The sequence below is a fragment of the Crinia signifera genome, chromosome 12 (assembly GCF_055691185.1).
Source record: "Crinia signifera chromosome 12, ASM5569118v1, whole genome shotgun sequence".
NCBI classification, from domain to species: Eukaryota; Metazoa; Chordata; class Amphibia; order Anura; family Myobatrachidae; genus Crinia; species Crinia signifera.
The window spans coordinates 83,558,175-83,585,323 of record NC_139228.1 but is presented as its reverse complement, the minus strand read 5'-3'; the positions used below and the strand labels follow the sequence as shown (position 1 = coordinate 83,585,323).

The following is a 27,149-nucleotide window of genomic DNA, read 5'->3' as shown; positions in this document are numbered from 1 at the left end:
GGGTGGTAGGGAAGACAGATGCCGTGTGGTGAGATGGGTATAGATGCAGGATGGTAGGCAGGGTATGGAGAGATGCAGGGTGGTAGGGAAGACAGATGCCGTGTGGTGAGATGGGTATAGATGTAGGATGGTAGGCAGGGTATGGAGAGATGCAGGGTGGTAGGGAGGGGGAAGACAGATGCAGTGTGGTGGGATGGGTATAGATGCAGGATGGTAGGCAGGGTATGGAGAGATGCAGGGTGGTAAGGAAGACAGACGCCATGTGGTGGGATGGGTATAGATGCATGATGGTAGGCAGGGTATGGAGAGATGCAGGGCGGTAGGGAAGACAGATGCCGTGTGGTTTGATGGGAATAGATGCAGGATGGTAGGCAGGGTGTGGAGAGATGCAGGGCAGTAGGGAGTGGGAAGACAGATGCCGTGTGGTGAGATGGGTATAGATGCAGGATGGTAGGCAGGGTATGGAGAGATGCAGGATGGTAGGCAGGGTATGGAGAGATGCAGGATGGTAGGCAGGGTATGGAGAGATGCAGGGCGGTAGGGAGTTGGAAGACAGATGTCGTGTGGTGGGATGGGTATAGATGCAGGATGGTAGGCAGGGTAAGGAGAGATGCAGGGTGGTAGGGAAGACAGATGCCGTGTGGTGAGATGGGTATAGATGCAGGATGGTAGGCAGGGTATGGAGAGATGCAGGGTGGTAGGGAGGGGGAAGACAGATGCAGTGTGGTGGGATGGGTATAGATGCAGGATGGTAGGCAGGGTATGGAGAGATGCAGGGTGGTAAGGAAGACAGACGCTATGTGGTGGGATGGGTATAGATGCAGGATGGTAGGCAGGGTATGGAGAGATGCAGGGCGGTAGGGAAGACAGATGCCGTGTGGTGGGATGGGAATAGATGCAGGATGGTAGGCAGGGTGTGGAGAGATGCAGGGCAGTAGGGAGTGGGAATACAGATGCCGTGTGGTGAGATGGGTATAGATGCAGGATGGTAGGCAGGGTAAGGAGAGATGCAGGGTGGTAAGGAAAGACAGATGCCGTGTGGTGAGATGGGTATAGATGTAGGATGGTAGGCAGGGTATGGAGAGATGCAGGATGGTAGGCAGGGTATGAAGAGATGCAGGATGGTAGGGAAGACAGATGCTGTGTGGTGAGATGGGTATAGATGCAGGATGATAGGCAGGGTAAGGAGAGATGCAGGATGGTAGGCAGGGTATAGAGATATGTAGGGAGGGGGAAGACAGATGCAGTGTGGTAGGCAGGGTATGGAGAGATGCAGGGTGGTAGGGAAGACAGATGCAGTGTGGTGGGATGGGTATAGATGTAGGATGGTAGGCAGGGTATGGAGAGATGCAGGGTGGTAGGGAAGACAGATGCCGTGTGGTGAGATGGGTATAGATGCAGGATGGTAGGCAGGGTATGGAGAGATGCAGGATGGTAGGCAGGGTATGGAGAGATGCAGGGCGGTAGGGAGTGGGAAGACAGATGTCGTGTGGTGGGATGGGTATAGATGCAGGATGGTAGGCAGGGTAACGAGAGATGCAGGGTGGTAGGGAAGACAGATGCCGTGTGGTGAGATGGGTATAGATGCAGGATGGTAGGCAGGGTATGGAGAGATGCAGGGTGGTAGGGAGGGGGAAGACAGATGCAGTGTGGTGGGATGGGTATAGATGCAGGATGGTAGGCAGGGTATGAAGAGATGCAGGGTGGTAGGGAAGACAGACGCCATGTGGTGGGATGGGTATAGATGCAGGATGGTAGGCAGGGTATGGAGAGATGCAGGGCGGTAGGGAAGACAGGTGCCGTGTGGTGGGATGGGAATAGATGCAGGATGGTAGGCAGGGTGTGGAGAGATGCAGGGTGGTGGGATGGGTATAGATGCAGGATGGTAGGCAGGGTATGGAGAGATGCAGGGCGGTAGGGAGTGGGAAGACAGATGTCGTGTGGTGAGATGGGTATAGATGCAGGATGGTAGGCAGGGTATGGAGAGATGCAGGGTGGTAGGGAAGACAGATACCATGTGGTGGGATGGGTATAGATGCAGGATGGTAGGCAGGGTAAGGAGAGATGCAAAGTGGTAGGGAAGACAGATGTCGTGTGGTGGGATGGGTATAGATGCAGGATGGTAGGCAGGGTATGGAGAGATGCAGGGCGGTAGGGAAGACAGATGCAGTGTGGTGAGATGGGTATAGACGCAGGGTAAGGAGAGATGCAGGGCGGTAGGGAAGACAGATGCCGTGTGGTGGGATGGGTATAGATGCAGGATGGTAGGCAGGGTAAGGAGAGATGCAGGGCGGTAGGGAAGACAGATGCCGTGTGGTGGGATGGATATAGATGCAGGATGGTAGGCAGGGTAAGGAGAGATGCAGGGCGGTAGGGAAGACAGATGTCGTATGGTGAGATGGGTATAGATGCAGGATGGTAGGCAGGGTAAGGAGAGATGCAGGGCGGTAGGGAAGACAGATGCCGTGTGGTGGGATGGGAATAGATGCAGGATGGTAGGCAGGGTGTGGAGAGATGCAGGGCAGTAGGGAGTGGGAAGACAGATGCCGTGTGGTGAGATGGGTGTAGATGTAGGATGGTAGGCAGGGTATGGAGAGATGCAGGATGGTAGGCAGGGTATGGAGAGATGTAGGATGGTAGGCAGGGTATGGAGAGATGCAGGGCGGTAGGGAGTGGGAATACAGATGTCGTGTGGTGGGATGGGTATAGATGCAGGATGGTAGGCAGGGTAAGGAGAGATGCAGGGTGGTAGGGAGGGGGAAGACAGATGCAGTGTGATGGGATGGGTATAGATGCAGGATGGTATGCAGGGTATGGAGAGATGCAGGGTGGTAAGGAAGACAGACGCCATGTGGTGGGATGGGTATAGATGCAGGATGGTAGGCAGGGTATGGAGAGATGCAGGGCGGTAGGGAAGACAGATGCCGTGTGGTGGGATGGGAATAGATGCAGGATGGTAGGCAGGGTGTGGAGAGATGCAGGGCAGTAGGGAGTGGGAAGACAGATGCCGTGTGGTGAGATGGGTATAGATGCAGGATGGTAGGCAGGGTAAGGAGAGATGCAGGGTGGTAGGGAAGACAGATGCCGTGTGGTGAGATGGGTATAGATGCAGGATGGTAGGCAGGGTATGGAGAGATGCAGGGTGGTAGGGAGGGGGAAGACAGATGCAGTGTGGTGGGATGGGTATAGATGCAGGATGGTAGGCAGGGTATGGAGAGATGCAGGGTGGTAAGGAAGACAGACGCCATGTGGTGGGATGGGTATAGATGCAGGATGGTAGGCAGGGTATGGAGAGATGCAGGGCGGTAGGGAAGACAGATGCCGTGTGGTGGGATGGGAATAGATGCAGGATGGTAGGCAGGGTGTGGAGAGATGCAGGGCAGTAGGGAGTGGGAAGACAGATGCCGTGTGGTGAGATGGGTATAGATGCAGGATGGTAGGCAGGGTAAGGAGAGATGCAGGGTGGTAAGGAAAGACAGATGCCGTGTGGTGAGATGGGTATAGATGCAGGATGGTAGGCAGGGTATGGAGAGATGCAGGATGGTAGGCAGGGTATGGAGAGATGCAGCATGGTAGGGAAGACAGATGCCGTGTGGTGAGATGGGTATAGATGCAGGATGATAGGCAGGGTAAGGAGAGATGCAGGATGGTAGGCAGGGTATGGAGATATGTAGGGAGGGGGAAGACAGATGCAGTGTGGTAGGCAGGGTATGGAGAGATGCAGGGTGGTGGGATGGGTATAGATGTAGGATGGTAGGCAGGGTATGGAGAGATGCAGGGTGGTAGGGAAGACAGATGCCGTGTGGTGAGATGGGTATAGATGCAGGATGGTAGGCAGGGTATGGAGAGATGCAGGATGGTAGGCAGGGTATGGAGAGATGCAGGGCGGTAGGGAGTGGGAAGACAGATGTCGTGTGGTGGGATGGGTATAGATGCAGGATGGTAGGCAGGGTAAGGAGAGATGCACGGTGGTAGGGAAGACAGATGCCGTGTGGTGAGATGGGTATAGATGCAGGATGGTAGGCAGGGTATGGAGAGATGCAGGGTGGTAGGGAGGGGGAAGACAGATGCAGTGTGGTGGGATGGGTATAGATGCAGGATGGTAGGCAGGGTATGGAGAGATGCAGGGTGGTAGGGAAGACAGACGCCATGTGGTGGGATGGGTATAGATGCAGGATGGTAAGCAGGGTATGGAGAGATGCAGGGCGGTAGGGAAGACAGGTGCCGTGTGGTGGGATGGGAATAGATGCAGGATGGTAGGCAGGGTGTGGAGAGATGCAGGGCGGTAGGGAGTGGGAAGACAGATGCCGTGTGGTGGGATGGGTATAGATGCAGGATGGTAGGCAGGGTATGGAGAGATGCAGGGCGGTAGGGAGTGGGAAGACAGATGTCGTGTGGTGAGATGGGTATAGATGCAGGATGGTAGGCAGGGTATGGAGAGATGCAGGGTGGTAGTGAAGACAGATACCATGTGGTGGGATGGGTATAGATGCAGGATGGTAGGCAGGGTAAGGAGAGATGCAGGGCGGTAGGGAAGACAGATGCCATGTGGTGGGATGGGTATAGATGCAGGATGGTAGGCAGGGTATGGAGAGATGCAGGGCGGTAGGGAAGACAGATGCAGTGTGGTGAGATGGGTATAGACGCAGGGTAAGGAGAGATGCAGGGCGGTAGGGAAGACAGATGCCGTGTGGTGGGATGGGTATAGATGCAGGATGGTAGGCAGGGTAAGGAGAGATGCAGGGCGGTAGGGAAGACAGATGCCGTGTGGTGGGATGGATATAGATGCAGGATGGTAGGCAGGGTAAGGAGAGATGCAGGGCGGTAGGGAAGACAGATGCCGTATGTTGAGATGGGTATAGATGCAGGATGGTAGGCAGGGTAAGGAGAGATGCAGGGCGGTAGGGAAGACAGATGCAGTGTGGTGAGATGGGTATAGATGCAGGATGGTAGGTAGGGTATGGAGAGATGCAGGGCGGTAGGAAAGACAGATGCAGTGTGGTGAGATGGGTATAGATGCAGGATAGTAGGCAGGGTATGGAGAGATGCAGGATGGTAGGCAGGGTATGGAGAGATGCAGGATGGTAGGCAGGGTATGGAGAGATGCAGGGCGGTAGGGAGTGGGAAGACAGATGTCGTGTGGTGGGATGGGTATAGATGCAGGATGGTAGGCAGGGTAAGGAGAGATGCAGGGTGGTAGGGAAGACAGATGCCGTGTGGTGAGATGGGTATAGATGCAGGATGGTAGGCAGGGTATGGAGAGATGCAGGGTGGTAGGGAGGGGGAAGACAGATGCCGTGTGGTGGGATGGGTATAGATGCAGGATGGTAGGCAGGGTAAGGAGAGATGCAGGGCGGTAGGGAAGACAGATGCCGTGTGGTGGGATGGATATAGATGCAGGATGGTAGGCAGGGTAAGGAGAGATGCAGGGCGGTAGGGAAGACAGATGCCGTATGTTGAGATGGGTATAGATGCAGGATGGTAGGCAGGGTAAGGAGAGATGCAGGGCGGTAGGGAAGACAGATGCAGTGTGGTGAGATGGGTATAGATGCAGGATGGTAGGTAGGGTATGGAGAGATGCAGGGCGGTAGGAAAGACAGATGCAGTGTGGTGAGATGGGTATAGATGCAGGATGGTAGGCAGGGTATGGAGAGATGCAGGATGGTAGGCAGGGTATGGAGAGATGCAGGATGGTAGGCAGGGTATGGAGAGATGCAGGGCGGTAGGGAGTGGGAAGACAGATGTCGTGTGGTGGGATGGGTATAGATGCAGGATGGTAGGCAGGGTAAGGAGAGATGCAGGGTGGTAGGGAAGACAGATGCCGTGTGGTGAGATGGGTATAGATGCAGGATGGTAGGCAGGGTATGGAGAGATGCAGGGTGGTAGGGAGGGGGAAGACAGATGCAGTGTGGTGGGATGGGTATAGATGCAGGATGCTAGGCAGGGTATGGAGAGATGCAGGGTGGTAGGGAAGACAGACGCCATGTGGTGGGATGGGTATAGATGCAGGATGGTAGGCAGGGTATGGAGAGATGCAGGGTGGTGGGGAAGACAGACGCCATGTGGTGGGATGGGAATAGATGCAGGATGGTAGGCAGGGTGTGGAGAGATGCAGGGCAGTAGGGAGTGGGAAGACAGATGCCGTGTGGTGGGATGGGTATAGATGCAGGATGGTAGGCAGGGTATGGAGAGATGCAGGGCGGTAGGGAGTGGGAAGACAGATGTCGTGTGGTGAGATGGGTATAGATGCAGGATGGTAGGCAGGGTATGGAGAGATGCAGGGTGGTAGGGAAGACAGATGCCATGTGGTGGGATGGGTATAGATGCAGGATGGTAGGCAGGGTAAGGAGAGATGCAGGGCGGTAGGGAAGACAGATGCCGTGTGGTGGGATGGGTATAGATGCAGGATGGTAGGCAGGGTATGGAGAGATGCAGTGCGGTAGCAAAGACAGATGCAGTGTGGTGAGATGGGTATAGATGCAAGGTAAGGAGAGATGCAGGGCGGTAGGGAAGACAGATGCCGTGTGGTGGGATGGGTATAGATGCAGGATGGTAGGCAGGGTATGGAGAGATGCAGGGCGGTAGGGAAGACAGATGCAGTGTGGTGAGATGGGTATAGATGCAGGGTAAGGAGAGATGCAGGGCGGTAGGGAAGACAGATGCCGTGTGGTGGGATGGGTATAGATGCAGGATGGTAGGCAGGGTATGGAGAGATGCAGGGCGGTAGGAAGACAGATGCAGTGTGGTGAGATGGGTATAGATGCAGGGTCAGTAGAGATGCAGGGCGGTAGGGAAGACAGATGCCGTGTGGTGGGATGGGTATAGATGCAGGAGGGTAGGCAGGGTAAGGAGAGATGCAGGGCGGTAGGGAAGACAGATGCGGTGTGGTGAGATGGGTATTGATGCAGGATGGTAGGTAGGGTATGGAGAGATGCAGGGTGGTAGGGAAGACAGATGCAGTGTGGTGAGATGGGTATAGATGCAGGATGGTAGGCAGGGTATGGAGAGATGCAGGGCGGTAGGGAAGACAGATGCCGTGTGGTAGGATGGGTATAGATGCAGGATGGTAGGCAGGGTATCGAGAGATGCAGGGCGGGAGGGAAGACAGATGCAGTGTGGTGAGATGGGTATAGATGCAGGATGGTAGGCAGGGTATGTAGAGATGCAGGGCGGTAGGAAGCGGGGGCCGCAGCACAGAAATTATCCAGCATGAAGCATTTCACAGATGGGATCTTCGCTTGCTGTGGGCCCCTCTTTGATCCATGGTACAGTAGTACCATGTGTACCTCCCTCACGGTGGCCCTGGGTGCAGGGTGGCTGCTGCCCCTACAGGCTGCTGGGGCCAATAGCAGCTGCATCCCCTGCACCTACATCAGTTACTCCACTGGTGCAGGGGATGCAACTATAATGGGGCATCATCTTTATCTTCAATCAACCCCCCCACACACACAACCACACACACACACACAGAGACACACCGCTAATAGCTATATCTGCTGCAAACCAGGTTGTGAGCCCAGCATGTAGGACGACTGTGGTGGAGGTGGAACTCCTGCAATTAGAGGTGGGGGAACTCAGTTCCACCCCACTTTCACCCCTGAACTTGCCCTTTATCTCTCATCAAGCGTTAAACTCTATTGTCTTATGCACTTATGAGTCTCGTCTGACTGCCAGTGACCATGATGGAGAAAGCAGAGGGACATCTGTCGCTTTCTAGCTCAGCAATGACAGATGTGCATATACACCAGTGTGCACTAATCTGTGCTGATGTATTTATTTCTAAACTAATATGAGTCTCACAGGGATTCATTTGAAACAATATTCAATCCAGTGTCTGAAAAAATAATAATTTAAAAAGCCACTAAAAACAGCCTGAAGTCCAGTTTTTAAAGAGATTGATGACAATCAACGGTTTGTGAAAAATGTTACAAGTGAACAAAAACACAAAGTGCAAAGAATGATTTCCCTGCCCTCAAATCAATGCGCTGATCATGGCCTCAGCCTGTAACTCTGCCAGACGGAGGCTGTGCTTGCCACCAGCGCCAGGTATCTTGTGACTGTCCCCGGTGTTAAAACCCAAGGAAGAGCATCCTTCATCCTCTACTTGGTGTCACCCGCTGCCTCTCTCCATCACCCTCTTCCTGTCACTCACTGCCTCTGCCCATCACCCTCTTCCTGTCACTCATTGCCTCTGTCCATCACCCTCTTCCTGTCACTCACTGCCTCTCTCCATCACCCTCTTTCTGTCACTCACTGACTCTCTCCATCACCCTCTTCCTGTCACTCACTGCCTCTGTCCATCACCCTCTTCCTGTCACTCACTGCCTCTGTCCATCATCCTCTTCCTATCACTCACTGCCTCTGTCCATCATCCTCTTCCAGTCACTCATTGCCTCTGTCCATCACCCTCTTCCTGTCACTCACTGCCTCTGTCCATCACCCTCTTCCTGTCACTCATTGCCTCTGTCCATCACCCTTTTCCTGTCACTCACTGCCTCTGTCCATCATCCTCTTCCTATCACTCACTGCCTCTCTCCATCATCCTCTTCCTGTCACTCATTGCCTCTCTCCATCATCCTCTTCCTGTCACTCATTGCCTCTGTCCATCACCCTCTTCCTGTCACTCACTGCCTCTGTCCATCATCCTCTTCCTATCACTCACTGCCTCTCTCCATCATCCTCTTCCTGTCACTCATTGCCTCTCTCCATCATCCTCTTCCTGTCACTCATTGCCTCTCTCCATCACCCTCTTCCTGTCACTCACTGCCTCTCTCCATCATCTTCTTCCTGTCACTCACTGCCTCTGTCCATCATCCTCTTCCTGTCACTCATTGCCTCTCTCCATCATCCTCTTCCTGTCACTCATTGCCTCTCTCCATCATCCTCTTCCTGTCACTCATTGCCTCTGTCCATCACCCTCTTCCTGTCATTCACTGCCTCTCTCCATCATCCTCTTCCTGTCACTCATTGCCTCTGTCCATCATCCTCTTCCTGTCACTCACTGCCTCTCTCCATCATCCTTTTCCTGTCACTCATTGCCTCTCTCCATCACCCTCTTCCTGTCACTCACTGCCTCTCTCCATCATCTTCTTCCTGTCACTCATTGCCTCTGTGCATCACCCTCTTCCTGTCTCTCATTGCCTCTGTCCATCACCCTCTTCCTGTCATTCACTGCCTCTCTCCATCATCCTCTTCCTGTCACTCACTGCCTCTCTTCATCATCCTTTTCCTGTCACTCACCGCCTCTCTCCATCATCCTCTTCCTGTCACTCTCTGCCTCTGTCCATCACCCTCTTCCTGTCACTCACTGCCTCTCTCCATCACCCAGGCGGCTTTACGGGAGGGTTGTCCCTCTTTCCGGGGGGGCCGGGAGGGGGACCCAATTTTCAGGACCCTCCCGGTCATTCCAGGAGGGTAGGCAACCCTGTCAATAAGTGAGCAACCCCAGCGAATGAAACATTCACAGAGGGTTCTCGCTGCGGGGGTTTAAACATGCACAGGCCCCCTCCATTGGGGATGAGGCCGAATAGAGACCTGTGCAAAGAGGTCTGAATTTGGCTCCTAAATGTAGAAATCCCTGATGGTGCAGGTAACTTTCTAAAATCTCATATGCTTGTGAGAAAAAATTGGCTAAACTATCATTCATGGGATCATTAGACTACCTTAGTCATCAGGCTCTGTTCTCATCCAAACTGATATTAGTAACTAAACTGTGTTATATTAAGGATATGAAAATCTCTTTACACAGGTTATATAATAATCTAATGTTCAAAATGACCTGAAGAAACAGAGCTGCAATTACTGCAAGTCACCACTGGAGGGAGTCATGTTCACATTATTTGAAGAAAAACTATGGTAAAGGAAATGTTGTTCATGTTGCCAAATTTAATTAGTGTTGTTTATTACCAGTTTCTTATATAGCGCACACATATTCTGCAGCGCTGTACAGAGTATATTTGAACATTCACATCAGTCCCTGCCCCAGTGAAGCTTACAATCTATATTCCCTACCACATGTACACGCACACACAGACATTCTAGGGTTAATTTGTTGGGAGCCAATTAACCTACCAGAATATTTTTGGATTGTGGGAGGAAACCCACGCAAACACAGGGAGAAAATACAAACTCCACACAGTTAGGCATACCTCCCAACTTTTGAAGCTTAGCAGTCGGGACGCTGCTGCTGCGCGCCGGAGGCGAGTCGAAATTTTCGGGGGCGTGGCCTAATTTGGGGGCGTGGCCTATACTCGCGGCTGCCCGCGAGGCCACGCCCCCATTTTGCCGCTATGGGGGCATGACCCAGAGGCTCTGTGAGCCTCTAGCCATGCCCCCAGCCCCCCAGCGTTTATTCCCCGCTGCTTAGCAGCTGACAGGGGGGACTCCCAACAGCCCCCCCACACCGCGGGACACTGACGCCCGCGGGTGGGACAGCGGGACAGGCCCTGACAATCGGGACTGTCCCGATAAAATCTGGACTGTTGGGAGGTATGGTTAGGGTCATGGTGGGAATCAACCCCATGACCTCAGCACTGTGAGGCAGTAATGCTAACCATTACACCGTCCCTGCTGCCCATACATTAGGGCAATCGGACGCGGGGTGATATTGTGCTTCGATTTCCTTTGAATTGCATCTGAAGTGCTTTTTCCCTCATTTGATGCATTGTGCATGCAATCTTGCAATAAATCGCATGCCCCATGTGACCTGAAATCAGGCCTATACCATCTTAGCAACCCCTGCCCTTTCTAGCCCCCCATCCCCATCCATGTCCTTCCTGCCCCGTCCACTCCCTATCCTCTAACAATTCGATCTCCCCCTGCCCCCTCCAGCCCCCTCCCCATCCCATTTCTTTCCTCACCCTCTTAAATCCACCCAGAGCAGCATACCCAGACGATGGCATGGCAGTGGTTTGGAACTGGAATATGCTACACAAGGACCTCCAATGACCATAAGTTTAACAAGAAAATGTAGATATCTTATAATGTTGTTTCATACACACGTATATGTGCTTTTTAATATAAACATAACAATTCTATGTTGTAATTGTATAGTGGCCACTACCTGCATCTAGCCTATCAGGACACCCGCTGCAGTTTTGCGCCTGGAATATTGTTTCTGTTTGTGTTACGGGACCGAATGATTTTCCAGTTTTCCTGAGGAAACACGGGAATGACGGGGTTCTGTTTGTGTTACGGGACCGACTGAGATTTTAAACTTATCAGATGTTTCTGGGTTGTTGCTGGACGGAGGCTATTCACATGCATGGAGATGGTCCGTCTTTTAGGCGGTTTATGCCAGTGTAGCGGGCATGTTGCAGAAGTGATGCTGACGCATAATCACTCACATTGGCTAGGGCTACCGTACTGTGGCTTGTGCACGTTTCCATGGCGCGACCAATAGTTGCATTCAAAAATATATCAAGTGGGATCGTTGCATCTGAAGACGCACAAAGTTGGTGTCCTTTGCACACTCAGACGCGCACATGTAGACCAGGGACAGGCTGATGCTAGTGCTAGCATAAAAGTCGCTGCCACAACTGTAGCAAAATACGCAAACTTGGACGTCAAAGTTTCTGACTCCGATTCCTGCCCAGAACACATGAGAGAAATCAGTTTAGTACAGGATTCAAGTTCTTTGAATAATTTGGGTGAAAGTGATTTGAGTTGGTGAAATTAATTCTTAAACACGTGCACCGGTTCTCCGCAAACATCCGAGGCCTCTGGTTATTGAAGGACGTCATATATGTCGCTGCTCTTTGTTGCTTGGTTAAGACTCTCATAGAAGTTTGCGTTGTCCACAGAGAAAATTCTGTTTTCATGTTTATCGTCATTGGGTAAGTCAATGGTTTCATATATACATTGCTGGTTTATGTAGGTAGGAAAGGGGTTTCCAGTTTTTTGTGAAAAAGGCTCACAGTCAATATAGTGATTTCCTGTATCAGATAAACAAACAACAAATATATAAATGTATAGGTATGTAAAGTGTAGATCGATACATACAAACATACATACATACACACATACATACACAGCACACGCACACACATCGTGCCTGCATGTCTATTTCTGCTTCTATCTGCCAGATCGAGGGCAGTTTAATGGCGCTCAATCCAGAACCCACTCCCTCTCTCGGCATGCCGTCCTTGAGCCGGCCATCCCTCCCTCGTCGATGCTGGCATCCAGCGGCTGTCGATATGATGGCCGCATTGGTTGAGGACCATGGAGTTCAGGACCATGGAGAGCAAACTACATCAACAGTCCTACATTCAACTGTGCATCATCCCCGAAATATCCACCATCAGATGCCACACCACAAATATTAAGCAAACCAGTAACTCCACTATATCATGAGTGAAATGAATGGTTATTAGTCTCAAGCACTACATTCTTATTTGATAGATTTAGGATTTCTAATTACTAACCTTGCACTTGCTGTAAAAAAAAAATTGTTTGATTTTTTTTGCATGCAGGGCAAATATTGTCTCCATTTGCATGCAGCCCACACTATTTCTACGCTGCAACTTAGAGCTTTTACACACCCCTCTCTTATCTACTCCCCCCCCCCCCCCCCCCACACACACACACACACACACACACACACACACACACACACACACACACACACACACACATACACACACACTACATGGTTTTGCCCAGGTACATAGTTAATTGTTTTTGTTTTTGGCTTCCCTTTGCCCTCCTATTTTTCACTGACCAGGAATCGTACCTCGGGCCATGTTAGCGCTTGGGAGTTTGATCTGTCTTCTTCTGTACACAAAGAAGATAACCAACAGGATCAGCAGCACAACGGCAAATACTACAATTATCGAGATGATCATCACTGCAGGGGGGGAAAGGGACATTACTTAGATTTAAATACAATTATTATCACGTGTTACAACATAGAAACTATTCCTGGGAAATTCAACATTGCCCCAAGTCATAACATATAAAATGAATTAAAATTTGCTTCCAAGATCTTATCAAAGATTCATTAATGGTTTAATGCTGGGAACGAAATGTAAAGAAGAGATAAACACAAACTGACAAACTTTACTTTTTACTATCACAGAGACGACAACATAATCGTATGTAAGATCACAACATATATCTGACTACAAATTCTAACTTTTAATGAAAGCTACTGTGTAACTCTTTCTATAGAGGAGTGAAAACAATTCACACCATGAGGGTTAGGAAGTATTCTACATTATTAATAACATGAATTCAGCAATTGGTCAGCGGAGTGGACCCCACATTGCAGCAACCATGATGCAATCTCCAGGCTGATTAATCTATGTCAGGCATCTTGGCCTAACATTGGGGGTTATTCTGAGTCACTCGCAAAGGCACAATCACTCTCTAATGGACAAAACCATGCGCACTGCAGGTGGGGCAGATGTAACATGTGCAGATTTTGGTGGGGGGTGTACTTCCAACTGATATCTATATTACAGTGTAAAAATAAAGCAGCCAGTATTTACCCTGCACAGAAAAAATAAAACATCCAAATCTAACTCTCTCTCTGCACATGTTACATCAGCCCCACCTGCAGTGCACATGGTTTTGTCCATTAGAGAGTGATTGTGCCTTCCCTAGTGAATCAGAATAACCCCCATTGTTAAATATTACCAATGTTTTTGTGGTACTGACTTGTCTAATGTCTACATTTAAACATTGTTCTAGGTGAACGATAAGCCTTTAATACCACTTTCAGACGGCAAATGCAGGGTCGAACCGGGACTTTGATACGGTGCAGTCCCGGTGCGACCCAGCATTTTGGTCTGTTCACACCGCATCAGCGAACCGGCATTATTACCGGTTTGCTGAAGTCATACAAGGGGCGAGCGGCGGAGCGTCATCGGGGGCGGGGGGAGGAGGCAGCGCTCAGAGCTGGCGCTGCTCCAAGCCCCGCCACCTCCATAGTGTGAACTGGAAACGGGTCGCTCGACCCAATTAACGCGTTCATACCGCAAAGCAACAAGGCAACAAACCGGTAAGAACTCTTCTGTTTTACTGGTTTGTATTGCCGTGTTACTACCAGTTTGCTGTAACTGGTAACCTCTTTCACATCGCAACAATTACCGGGTTCATCCGGCAAGACACCGGCATGAACCTGTTTTTTAGGTGCAATGTGACAGGGGTATTAGTAATCTCTGTGCCCATTGGTGCCTCAGACGTTTTCATGGAACCCTGGTTGCCAAATGATTGTATGACTGTACAGGGTATGGCTAGAACTCTGAAGGAACGGCCTGCTCTCAGATTGTGCGCTCAGTGTTTGTAGGGGATACGGTCATTAGGATGACCCTATTAAGGTCAACATGCATTGGGTCGACAGGCGCTCAGTCAACACCAGAAAAAGGTTAACATGGCTAAGGTCGACAGGGTCAGAAGGTCGATACAAGGTAGACGATGGGAAGGTCTACAGTCAAAAGGTCGACATGAGTTTATCACGTGTTTTTTTGAGCCGACATGTGCCGACAGGTGGTATTTCATGCCCTACCATCCACTACGGCGTGGTGGGAGAATAACATAGTGTGCCGAGCGCAGCGAGCTATGTGCGGGGATGTGGCGCACCTAGACGGTGTACACTATGTTGACATTTAGGGCAAAACTCACGCCGACCTTCTGCCCGTCGAGTTTCCCATTGTCAGCCTACTGCTTGTGATGATATTTCAACCCTGGCCGTGTCGACATATTTCAGGTGTCGAACTACGGCCTGTCGCCTTAGGATATAATGGACATGATAATGTGCAGTTTATAACTTTATACGGTCAACCTCCCCTATAGCATAATGGGCCCAATTCAGACCTACTCACTGTGCTGCATGTGTCCGGAGCCCAGCAAGCAGGGTAATGCCGACCCGCTGGACGCACACACCGCCGCCGACATGCGAGTCCCTGTGCAAAGCTGTGGACAGATGTGTTACTTACCGTCTAAGGACTTATCCTCTTACCGGCGAATGTGCATATGCCAGGTGCGTGCGGCCAAGTCCGCGGGCCGGGGTGTGTGGGGCGGCCGGATGTCAGCTGCCCGCCCACTTCCTCTCGGATGTGCAAGCGTATCTAAGTGGCCTGAGAGTCGCTTTATATATGTGTGCACTCACCACATCATCGAATGATGCGGGAGTTTCCCCTGGCCTGCGAATGCATGTTTATGTAAACATCCATTCGCATCCAGAGCGTACGAATACTGCGTGCGGGGGGGGGGGGAGAGAGCATGCGCAGGGCGGTGTTTGGGGAACGAAGAGGGTCCGAATTCGGACCAGGTCTGAATCGGCCCCAATAGGTAGTAAATTTGCATTTGACAATCTCACACCACATCATCCAACAGTGGTTGCAAAGGGAACAAAGAGCAAGTTCTGATTTCATTATCGCTGAGCCATCACCGGTGGAGCATGATGTAAGTTTGTCCGGTACGTTTTACTACCTATAGAGGAGTTGGACAATATATAAAATAAAATAAACATTTAAAAAGATCTCTATAGACCTTTGTTATACTTAAGAATTTACCTTCAGCTCCTCAAGCTCTCATTGGTTTTTTTATCCCTTTGAAAGCCAACATCTCTGTGAGAGATATGCAAAATAGCCGCTAAAAATGCCGGCGTCGCTCACAATATAAGGTAACGTTACAGGTCATTATGATGATTAAAAATGTTGGCTTGGCAATTTTCACACCTATTTTGACAAATTGGCACTTGGCACTCAAAGGGTTAAGCATCTTTTTTAAGCATACCCTTAGGATTCATGGCTATCCAAAAGCCATAATGCCAGACAGACAAACAAAATTTTGGGCCATTTCTAGAGAGCGTATATAGTATTGACGCAAGTATACGTCTGGATTTTCATTCAACCGACTTTGATGTTTGACAAAGACGAATGGGCTGATATTTTCATCACTTTGGAGTTTGAACACAATAGTTCTGTGCATAGTTTCACTAAGCATTTTCTTTATTATCACTCATGGATTTCTTCCTTTCTTCCACTACCAGCTGTTATGCTCTCAAGTAACCATGCTATGCTTGCGCAGGCAAAATGGGCTTCACCTCACAGCTGATGTTCCCAAGTAAGTTCACCTGCTACTAGGATGCCACCAGGTCTTAATACAGGTACAAGGAGATAGCATAAAACTTGATGAGCCAAGAGTGAGCTGAAGTGATAAATGAATGCTGACTATGCAGGAGGCAGGGCAGGAAAGTCTGGCAAACAAACCCAGGACCAGGGAGGTCTAGAACAGTCTGGGATCCATAAAACAGACAAGACATTAACAAGGGCAGGGTGCTTGCAGAAACTGGCAGAGTGGCTCCCCTTAAACATCAGCCAATTGCACCTGATGCCACAAATGCGTCCATCTCGGCGATAAGTCCGGTGCAGGTCTTAAATGATTAAAATTCTGATAAATTTCCAAAGCAAGTTTCATACATATTAGTGTCGGCTCTATGACCTAAACCCCATCTATTAAATGTGAGTTTTATTGTCTCATTAATGATTTGCCGTTTGCATTATTACACTACCTGTAGTTTGATTACTGCTTATTCCATGTCCGGCCTGACCAGGAATTGTAATGACATTTTGCAAACTGTTTACTGTACCATTAGTCTGCAACAAAGGGTTCTGGGAAATTATCATCTCAGTGGCATTTGGGACAAGAACTGTAACAGATAGAGAGTTTATATTAAGTACAACTGCAATGAAATGTATGAAGGTGGGATACGGTCATTAGGTTGATCCTCTTAAGGTCGACGTCCATTGGGTCAACCACTGAATGTCGACAGGCCTTATGTCGACACTTGAAATAGATCAACATGGATAAGGTCGACAGGGTTGGAAGGTCGACACAAGCATTAGGTCAAAAATAGGAAGATTGACAGTCAAAGGGTCAACATAAGATTTTCAAGGTTCTTTTAGCCCTACCATCCACTAGGCATGGCGGGAGAATAAAATAGTGTGCCGAGCGCGGTGTCCATGTCAACTGTGTTGACATTCAGGACAAAAAAAAGGTGAAAACTCATGTCGACCTTTTCACTGCCGACCTTCCCATTGTTGCCCTTCTTGTGTTGACGTTACCCATGTAGACATATTTCAGGTGTCAACCTAAGGCCTGTCAACCTTCAGTGTTTAACCCAATGCATGTCGACCCAATGACCCATTCCCAGGAAAGTAGTATGTGAGCTCCACCCACTGTGGCAACCAATCAACACACAATTCTTATGCACTGCTCCTGTGTCACTTCGTGACTATTCAACAGGCACAAAGTGACCAGGATAAGTAGCCAGGTTCTGGTCTCCGGAATATGCTGGGTGGGTAATTGTGCATTCAAGAAGATCTGGGCGGAATGTAATGTCGCTTGAGTATGTTTTTTTAAAGGGGCGATCACTTGTAAGCTACTATCCAGGCAGGGGAAGATTGATTAATACGGGCAGTGAAAGTTCATTCTTTAAGAATGAAGCGTTTCGGACCCCACAGCCTCCGATGATAAATATCTAGACCAACCTGGAAATTGCATACTGTTATGTAATAAGCGCACTCATCCTTCTAATCCTGCGCATATTGTGATGATTATATTACCTGTGGTTTGCGGCATGACTGTCCCAGCTTCGGTCTGAGCAGATGTCGTTGTCACAGTCCCCAAGGCGCTACTAGTGCACACAGAAACGTTCCCTGAGATATTGATCACATGACTTCCATTGTGTGAATGTGCTGCAAAACATAGGGTATTAGTAATCACATTCCGGGTCAGTGCCGAGAGCCGGGTCTATGAAATAAAACATCATTAGTACTGTACATCGGATAACTATTCCATTCAAAGGGATTGAGAAAGAACTAAGAGGCCCTCTCCCATCAGCCGCCCTCTGCTGCCCATTCATTGGCTGTCATGTCTCCGTTGACCAGTCATCTCCGGATGATCCTGTTTTTTTTAAACTTCAGAATATGTTTCTGGCTTCATAGGGGCGGCCATCTTTCCTGAGGTCAGCTGACAATATTGCAGCCATTCGCAGAGACCTAATTCTCTCATAACTTTAATGCCCAATCCTGGTGCAGTGATCACTATATAAACAATTCCCAGGCACCCCTGCTTCGCAGGTTCAGTTGGTCTTTGAAGTAATTCCTGTCTTCTGTACCTGCAGCTCCAATCACCTCAGTTTCCCAAAATATAACTGCAGCTCCAATCTGCAATCCCCTGCAGTTCCCCCCTGTCCCAGAAGGGCCGCGAATCACGGTATTTGCAGAAATGGGGGTGGGGCCTAATGGTGGCAAGCTGCATAGAGTATGCAAGTATGGTAATATTACCAGCCGGTCCACTGTTTGCTCCGCTCCATGGGCCTTATTCATTTTCTCTAATGGACAAAACCATCCTGCACTGCATGTGGGGCAAAGGTAACATGTGCAAAGAGAGTTAGATTTGGGTGAACTGAAATCTAAATTGCAGTGTAAAAATAAAGCAGCCATTATTTACCCTGCACAGAAACAAAATAACTCACCCAAATCTGCACATATTACATCTGCCCCACCTGCAGTGCAGCATGAATTTCCCCATTAGAGAAAAATGTACTTTGCAATCCTGTCAGAATTAGGCCCTATCTCCGCTACCTTCTGGTGTTACTGTGAGTACAGTTGAGCAATCTGGGCACGCCTGCGCTTTTCCTCCCTACCAGACAATGTCTGATTACCCCCCCCCCCCCCCCCCCCAAATGCCGACTCCCTGCGAGTGGATTGCGATGAGATATTTTCACTACCGCTGTTGCTATTTGGGCTCGAGCATGCGCGCTATGATCCCCACGCATGTGCAGTCATACGATAATCTAACAGATTGCACATTCACACATCAGCAATCAACTCTGAATCGGCCCCATAGTTAGCTAGTCCCTTACAGGACTTACCTACACATAAAGGGTCACTGACAGGTGAGACAAAGGACACGTTTTTCTTCCACGTTTCGTACTGACAAGCGTATAAAGCAACGCCGTGTTTCTCTGGTTCCCTGAGGTTGTAGATTACACTCTTCTGAGTCTTTGAAATGGAATTTCTGGTTAGTGTAGTGTTGTTTGTTGTATTCCATATGGAAACGGTTAGATTCAGGTGCAACGCTGGAACAGCGCATCGCAGCTCAACTGAATGGTTTGTAATCACAATGGAGATCGCCGGTTTGGGCAACTTTTCTATAAGGGGGGGGTGGGGGCAATAAAAATGATTAAAACATGGTTTACATGACAACTGGAAAATAAAAAAAAAACAATATTCCACAGTTTTATGTTTTTAAGCACAACTCCACCTATGTAATCCATACTGTAGGTCCTTCCAGGGCCATAGGATCATCCCAGTTGCCCCCCCCCCCCCCCCTATGCATATGTAGTTATATACAAACTCACACCGGGCAAGATGTACTAAAAAAAAAAAAGAGGTAAAAACCGATGTTTGCACATGCTCAGAAGGATTTTCTGTTAGAAACAAAGAAGTCCAGGCAGCGATGGGGATCGCAAAGGGCAGCTCTTATCGGGGGAACTGCCCTTTGCGTTGCTCATCCCATTTGGGATGAGCATTGGCGCAATGTGTGGTGGGATGTACCACCGCTGGTTTGTACAACACGCCCTTGGAAATAGATAAAGTGGCCGGAGAGAAAGAACCAACCAAACAAACAGCCCCCAACTGTCATTTTTCAAAAATAGCCTGTAACATGGCCGATTGGTCTGGGAGAAAATATGATGCCATGTCTGGGGGTGCAGGTGACCGCACCCCACTGATGTGTAATACTTTCCTACTAGAAATCAGTCATCGTTACCTGAACAGACAGCACTGGCATCCTCGTAGTGATAACAGTTATGCTTTCCCCAACCATTACTGGGGCACAGAGAGATATTGGCCTCCGTTCCGACACATGTCACATCATCCAACCAGATAGTGCCGTTAGCTTGTCCATAAGCTGCATTTGGTGGGGCTGCCAATGCGACTCCACACTCCAGCTGACTGCACACAACCTGCGCATCGGCGCTGTCCCAGAAATCGTCACACACCGATCCCCAGTTATTGTCGTAAAATACTTCAACTCTCCCAGCGCAGAGGCCAGGTCCGTTTACCAGCCGTATGGGTACCGGTCCTAAAAAAAAAATATGGGTTGATATATATGATAAGTAGGATGAAGGGAAATTCACATTAAAGGCCTAATTCAGACCTGTTCGCTAGGCTGCATATGCATGCGAGGGGATGTGACGTCAGCCGTACGCCCTGAGCAGGTTTCAACACGCCTGCGTTCACAGGAGAACACCCAGCTTTTTTATGGGCTCACCCTTTAAACGCTGTGTGTTCCCCCTACTCCAGCCCCCTGCCCACCCCCTCCCCTCACAGAATGAGCACCTCAGCGAGTGTGATTCTTGCACATATTCGAGTGTAGACCCCCACCATTGGCCGGGGGACTGAATTTGAGCCGATCTGAATCACCCCTAATTGTTATATATGTGTTACTCTTCTTTGTGTCAGCATATTCATTTCAGTTATTAAATGGGGCCAGATTCTCTAAGCTTCAAAAGTGATAAAATGGAGAGTGATAAACAGCCAGCCAATCAGCTCCTGCCTGGCATTTTTCAAACACAGACTGTGACATGTCCGGTAGGAGCTGATTGGCCGGCTGTTTATCACTCTCCATTCTATTACTTTTCAAGCTTAGAGCATCTGGCTAACTAATATTTACTTAAATAGCACCAGCATATGCCGTTGCGCATCACAATGTTTTACATATAAAGCCCCCCAATAACTGTTACTTACACCTCAAATTAAAGATGATCGCTGATTGTTTGTAAAACATCGATTGTTGGCAGCCGACGCCAGACAGTTTTGCCATTGATGATAGAGAACCAGTGGTACCCCACCACTGATAGTACGGGTCATTATTTGTTTTACTTCAGGACATGTAGCAGTTATTATTTATTTATTTACAGTGTCTTATATAGCGCAGCAGATTCCGTTATAGCGTTGTTAAAGTCGAGTTGCATACACGCCATTTTAGGATAGTATGGCCGCCATTTTGGTTCGCAGAGTTGCGCAAATAAAGTTTCCATACCCGAGTCTGTGTGACAAAGTGGACCAGAAGCGTAGCCATACTATTACACATAAATTCATAAGAACATACTGACACTAAATAAAATATACCGTGTTTCCCCGATAATAAGACACTGTCTTATTTTTTTTTTTCACTCAAAAAAGACCATAGGTCTTATTTTCGGGGGAGGGCTTATTTTAATAGACCTTTTGAAAAAATAGCCCCCCTGCGCCTTTAAGAAATTCCCCACTGCGCCTTTAAAACATTCAACTGCGCCTTTATGAAATGCCCCACAATTTAATGTGCCGGTATTTTACATTTTCCATGCCCCCACCTGTTTGTTTGTAGTTTAAATGGATATTCGTTGATGGCGCTGTGTGGTGAGCAGCAGCCAGCCAGTCAGCCGCGTGATGTGCGCGGCGCGATGTGCGCGGCGTGACGTCACGCCGCGCCTACCGCAATGCATCCCTGGGAACGGGAGCTGCGGTGCTGCTGGTGAGTGAGCGGAGGGCAGCGGGGGTCAGCGGGGGTCAGCGGGAGTCAGCGGGGGCCGAGCGGAGGGTACACATATGGTGTACATACAATTACATGGGAAAAATGGTAGGGCTTAATTTCGGGGGAGGGCTTATTTTGGACCAGCGTCCAAAATCTGGGGTAGGGCTTATTATCGGGGTAGGTCTAATTATCAGGGAAAGACGGTAGTTAAAGGTTTAGAACGCCACACATAGCTTAGTTAGCATTGCATACATCCGTCTGTATCATGTTTAGTATCGTTACGTTCCGTTTCTTATGCGCAGTATTCCGGTCATTGCGAATATTTCGCAATACATACGGTCCGATAGTTATGGACAAAATCCATATCTCCAAGACAGTTTCTGTTTAAAAGTATATAACAAAGGAATCTAGTTGTAACCGGTTTCTACTGCTATTTACAACCCCTGACGACGATACCAACAAACAAAGGACTCCAAAGTTCACTCCCCTGCACCTATTCAAACCAGGTGCATCATTTTACCCCCAATCACAGAGAACCTGACATACGACCTCCGACCAATAGGAATGGCCTTTGACCTCCCCCTTCTGACCCTATAAGATAGGTGACCCAGGGCGGCCTTGGTCACTTCGGCACATCTTCCTTTCCCTGACCTTCGACCGGGCTATAGTTCAACCCTGAACGATAGCGAGCTCCGACCGGACTGCGCTGCGCATATTTGATGAGACGGTAAACGGTTGCATTCACGGTACTTATTTTCATTGTATTGTTGGCTGATTGTATCCTGTATCTGTATTTTCTTCCCCTAGTAGAGCCTGTTTAGTATACTCATTGTTAGACTATTGTATCACTTGTTATACCTGTATTCCTGTAACCCCCTTTTGTCCGTTAGGGACTTAAATACATCTTTTTACGGAGTTCCTATCTCCTTACTTCTATACTGTGGTTGTGTCTGTTCATTCGCATATAGCGATAAGGTATATTACGGACACTGTCCTTAAAGGTATATTCGCAGATTAGAGTCAGAGTACTGCGAAAGGATCTCAAATTAAGGTATTGGTTCTTTGGTGTACAATACACAATAAAGGTACGCTACGCTGCGCTACGCTTTGTTCGCACGTAGCTAGGTATAAAGGGTATGCTGGTTACGGACATAATACGTAACCTGCGCTTTTCACTTATTGTTTCTTTGGTCATATTTAATCGCCATTAACAATTGGGGGCATCGTCCGGCCGTTTCACATTCTGGAGCTCAGTACCAGGCGCGCGGCTTGACCTATACCAGCAAAAGGGTGGAAGTATTTATTATCCATTGCTGGATGGGCCAGGTCCGCGGCGGTGCGGGGTTCGAGAAGTGCTAGCGTTGAACCCGAAGTACAATAAGTGAAACATTAAGCCACGTGTTTTAAAGCATATCTAAGTGTTTAGTAAACTGTACTTCTGCCTGCCACAAGTAGTTTAACGGGGTATAGTGTCTTGAGTTGCTTGTTTATTACAGTATATGTGCCACGTGCGATAAAGTTCGCACACGTGGAGACAAAGGCCTGTGTTTTATTATAGTACATAGAGGATCCCTTCTGTGCAAAACTATAACTTTTATTGTTAGTTACTGCAGGGACAGGGACTCCGCCACGTGGCGATAAGTTCTGGGCCTTTTTCAGTAACGTAAAGCGTCTATTGTGTATTACGCAAGGTGCGCGCGCACGTACTCACCTCGGTAAATTTTCGCATCTTTGTACGTGATTTACGGATTAAGTGTGGGACTTATTTCGCATCTTGATACGTAACTTTCGGACGAAGTTAAGGGATTTATTCCACATTTAGTCGCAATTACTGCGTATAGCGAAACTCGAGCGCAACCTTGCAAATACACCATAGAACACGTGGGTGGCCGATTCATCGGCGGCCTGTGAACAACGCACGTACACACGTGGCTGTTCATTGGCACTGCACATGCAGCACACATAGGAACTCAAAGGTGAACAGTATTAAACCACTAGCTTTATTTAAAACAGTATAGTAATATACTGTGGATAAGAGGGTGATTAATAAAAGAAAATAAGTTTTTTTTTTCTTTTTGTTCATTTAAAAAAAAAAAAAAAAAACAAGCAACCCAAGCATTATTTTAATAGATTCCTATAGCCATTTAAAAGGGATTTATACCTGCATAAGTATCTAGTGAGAAGCTACCAGCCTGGGAAGATTTTCTGTACAGAAATATTTCAAATTTAAGCATAAGACCAAGGTGTAACTAGCGCCCAGTGTGAAACAAAACTGAGGCGAACGGGTGTGTGACGGCACGACTCAAGCGCAGTGTAGTCCAGTGTAGGACAGTCCAGGTAGGACAGGGTGCACGTGACGACGTGCCCATAGGAACTGCCCCTCCCGTGGAACTACCTATTTTGATCCACTAGGAGGGTACAAGAAGCTAAATCGGAACCCAGTGATCCGATTAGCTGATTTAGAAAAAACAGTTTTTGGGGGTACAGGAAAACAAGTTTGTTGTGCCCTGGAAAAATTTAGCCGCACCTTGCAAGTTGATTAGTAGTTCGCTACTAGTTGAAAGACTTGGTGATTGAGTATCATACCTCGTAGCCTTCGCACCCACTTGATTGTGGGACTGTTCTAGGACGCTGAGAAGTGAGTGTTTTGGGGAGCTCTCAGACAAGTAACAACCCACCGGTATCTACTAGCTGTGAACATTTATTCCTGTAATTATGGGTAATAACGGGTCACGCAGTGATAACCTGTCAGTTAGGGAGGAAGCGAGTCGACCCAAAGGGTCGGCGGCTTTCATTATGTGCTGTAAGCACGGTGAACGAGCAGTTGTTTACCAAAAGAAATGGAAAAAGATGACACAAGGCAGCAAGTTAGAATTTCCCAGTGTTGGTAGCTTTGATCCAGAAATCTTATCGGCAGTAAAAGATGAAATATGTCTACTCTCCAGTCGTAAGAAGAGAGTGAAGCACATAGAAATTCTTAATTTGTGGCAGAAGGAAGGACAGGAACAATGGGGAATCAGATGTCTGGCAGTGCCAGATACAATCAGCCACAATAAAAATGGAACCGTAGCCGCAACAGCTCCCCCACCCCCATATGTGCCGAAGGGGTTAACGACTAATAAGCAAGACATGAGCAATAATGTAACCGTTGCTAACTTGTACCCTGTCTTATCCCCTTATAAGGAAACCCGAGAGGAAAACGAGCAGCTGTTGGCACTGGCCGTCTCCCATGCAATTAATATGCTTGAGGGAAAAGTTGAACTGGCTAAACCTGCTGCTGGGGCCCCTGCACAGGGAGAGGAGACGGCTGATGCCAACAGCATAGTCATGGACTCAGGTAAGATAGCACCACACAGCACGGACACAGACGACTCCCAACCAGGTCCCAGTAATGCGGATGTGGTACAAACATACCCTGTACGCACACTGGAGGTTCCCTATGGTAAGGCAGACAGAGAGGGTGTGATACCTACCAGAAAGATGACCATGCTAAACCCATGGACACGGTTAGAGCTGCGGTCCATCATTACAGATTTCCCTGATCCTAGGAAAGATCTGGCTTTGAGCCGGAAATTTGTAAGGGATCTGGGAAACTCTGATGAGCCCACCAACAAGGATTGGAGAATCATGTTGAGGGCCTGTCTCCCTACCCACATAGATATCCCGAAATTCATTCAGGATAGTGGATTGAAAGTGGACAAGGAGATAAATGATGAGATCAACCAGGAAAATATACGCCTAATCAACTTACAATTGGGAGTATATTTTCCTGCGGCAGTGGAATATAGCAAGATTTTCACCATCAAACAAAAGGATGGTGAATCTGCTGCTGATTATTTCGCTAAGGCCTTGCTAGCGGTATCAAAATACACTGGTGTCTCCGAGCCTAAGGACGACCCCCACCTGAGGGAGATGATTGTCTCTGTGCTGGTGGAAGGGCTTAAAGAAAATCTGAGAGCCAGAGTCCAAACCTCTTTCCCAAATTGGCGTGGAATGACAGTGGATGCCCTACGGGAATCTACTGTGGACCACGACCGTAACATTAAGAAGCACAGAGAACTGCAAACTGATAAACTGATGATGGTTAGCATCCAAGCTCTTACAAATGCCCCAAATAAAGCTGCATACCAACGAAACACCAGGGACACAGGTAGAAAGCAGATTATTTGTTACAACTGCAATAAGGAAGGACACTACTCAGCACAATGTAAGTCAAGAAACCCCAGGAGTTACAAAACACATAGGCGAGAATGGGAGCCTCACCAGGGTGAGACAAGGAGATACCCAAACACTAGACAATGGGAGGAGACAGACAGGTCACGCAACATGCCTCCTCCCCATCTGATGGCTGACACTGTACTAAGGGCAACCCAGGTAAGACAATAGGAAACAGGTCATACCTGTATCCTACAGCCAGTTAGACTAACACAACACCTTAGAGAGGAACCTCAGGTGAAGGTTGATATAGCTGGAGTAAGGCAAACCTTCTTGGTTGATACAGGGGCGGCCAGATCTGTTCTCAACACTCCTCTTCACTTGGGTTTCACCGACCAATCAGTAGCAGCAATTGGGGTAACAGGAAAAATACAACATTACCCACTGACGAAACCAGCAGAGGTTACAATCGGGCCTCTGCATACCAAACACTCTTTTCTGTTGGCTGCAGCGGCCCCGACTAACCTCCTGGGTAGAGATTTACTATGTAAAATGGGATGTGTCATCTATTGCACCCCTGATGGGGTATTCCTGGACACTCCTAGAAATCTTACACAAGAAGTGCAAGATATGCTGGACAGTCCTCAGAGGCTAATGTTGTATTCCACTGTTATAGAGTCAAATCCATCTAGGGTAGCTGAAATTACAGCACAAATACCGAGTTCCCTTTGGACTAAAGATGGACAGGATGCTGGGCTGATGGCAAATGTAGCTCCAGTAGAGATCCGTTTAAAAGAAGGCAGGATAGCCCCAAAAATACCGCAATACCCTTTAAAACCTGAAGTTGAGCTAGGAGTATACCCTGTGATCGAACGATTGCTCCAACAGGAAATCCTAGTTAGAACTTCCAGCACGGCCAATAGTCCCATCTTTCCTGTGAAAAAGAGCGGGGGGAGGGGCTACAGACTAGTGCAGGATTTAAGAGGGGTAAACAAAGTAGTTGAGAGCCAATTCCCCGTAGTGCCAAACCCAGCTGTCATCCTAATGCAAATCCCACCTCACTGTACTCATTTCACAGTCATTGACTTGTGTTCTGCGTTTTTCTCTGTCTCTTTACACCCTGACAGCCAGTATCTGTTCGCTTTTACCTACAGAGGAGTACAGTATACCTGGACACGACTCCCCCAGGGATTCATAGACAGCCCCAGCATCTTCTCCCAGGCCTTGCATGATTGTTTACAATCCTTTCAACCCATGAGTGGTTCGATACTAATGCAATATGTCGATGACTTATTGTTGTGTTCTGAGTCACTGGAGTCATCAGTGGATGACACTAGACAGCTGCTGATGCATCTCTCAGAGACAGGACATAAAGTATCAAAGGATAAGCTACAATTATGCCAGACCAGGGTTAAGTATCTGGGCCACTGCCTTACCCAAGGGCTGAGACACCTCACCGACGA

At 48.6% G+C, this 27,149-nt stretch overlaps 1 protein-coding gene across 1 annotated transcript; it reads right to left on the bottom strand.

Annotated features, from left to right (window-relative positions):
• Positions 1-10,985: 10,985 nt before the first annotated feature.
• LOC146049586 (uncharacterized) lies at positions 10,986-23,260 on the bottom strand. Its single transcript, XM_083166108.1, has 7 exons — positions 23,243-23,260; positions 19,783-20,161; positions 18,884-19,162; positions 17,571-17,702; positions 16,517-16,654; positions 12,731-12,844; positions 10,986-11,933 (listed from the first exon to the last, which is right to left on the bottom strand). Exons 1-7 carry the CDS (start codon positions 23,258-23,260, stop codon positions 11,725-11,727), a joined length of 1,269 nt encoding a protein of 422 aa, XP_083022234.1. The 3' UTR covers positions 10,986-11,724.
• Between the last annotated feature and the right edge of the window lie 3,889 nt (positions 23,261-27,149).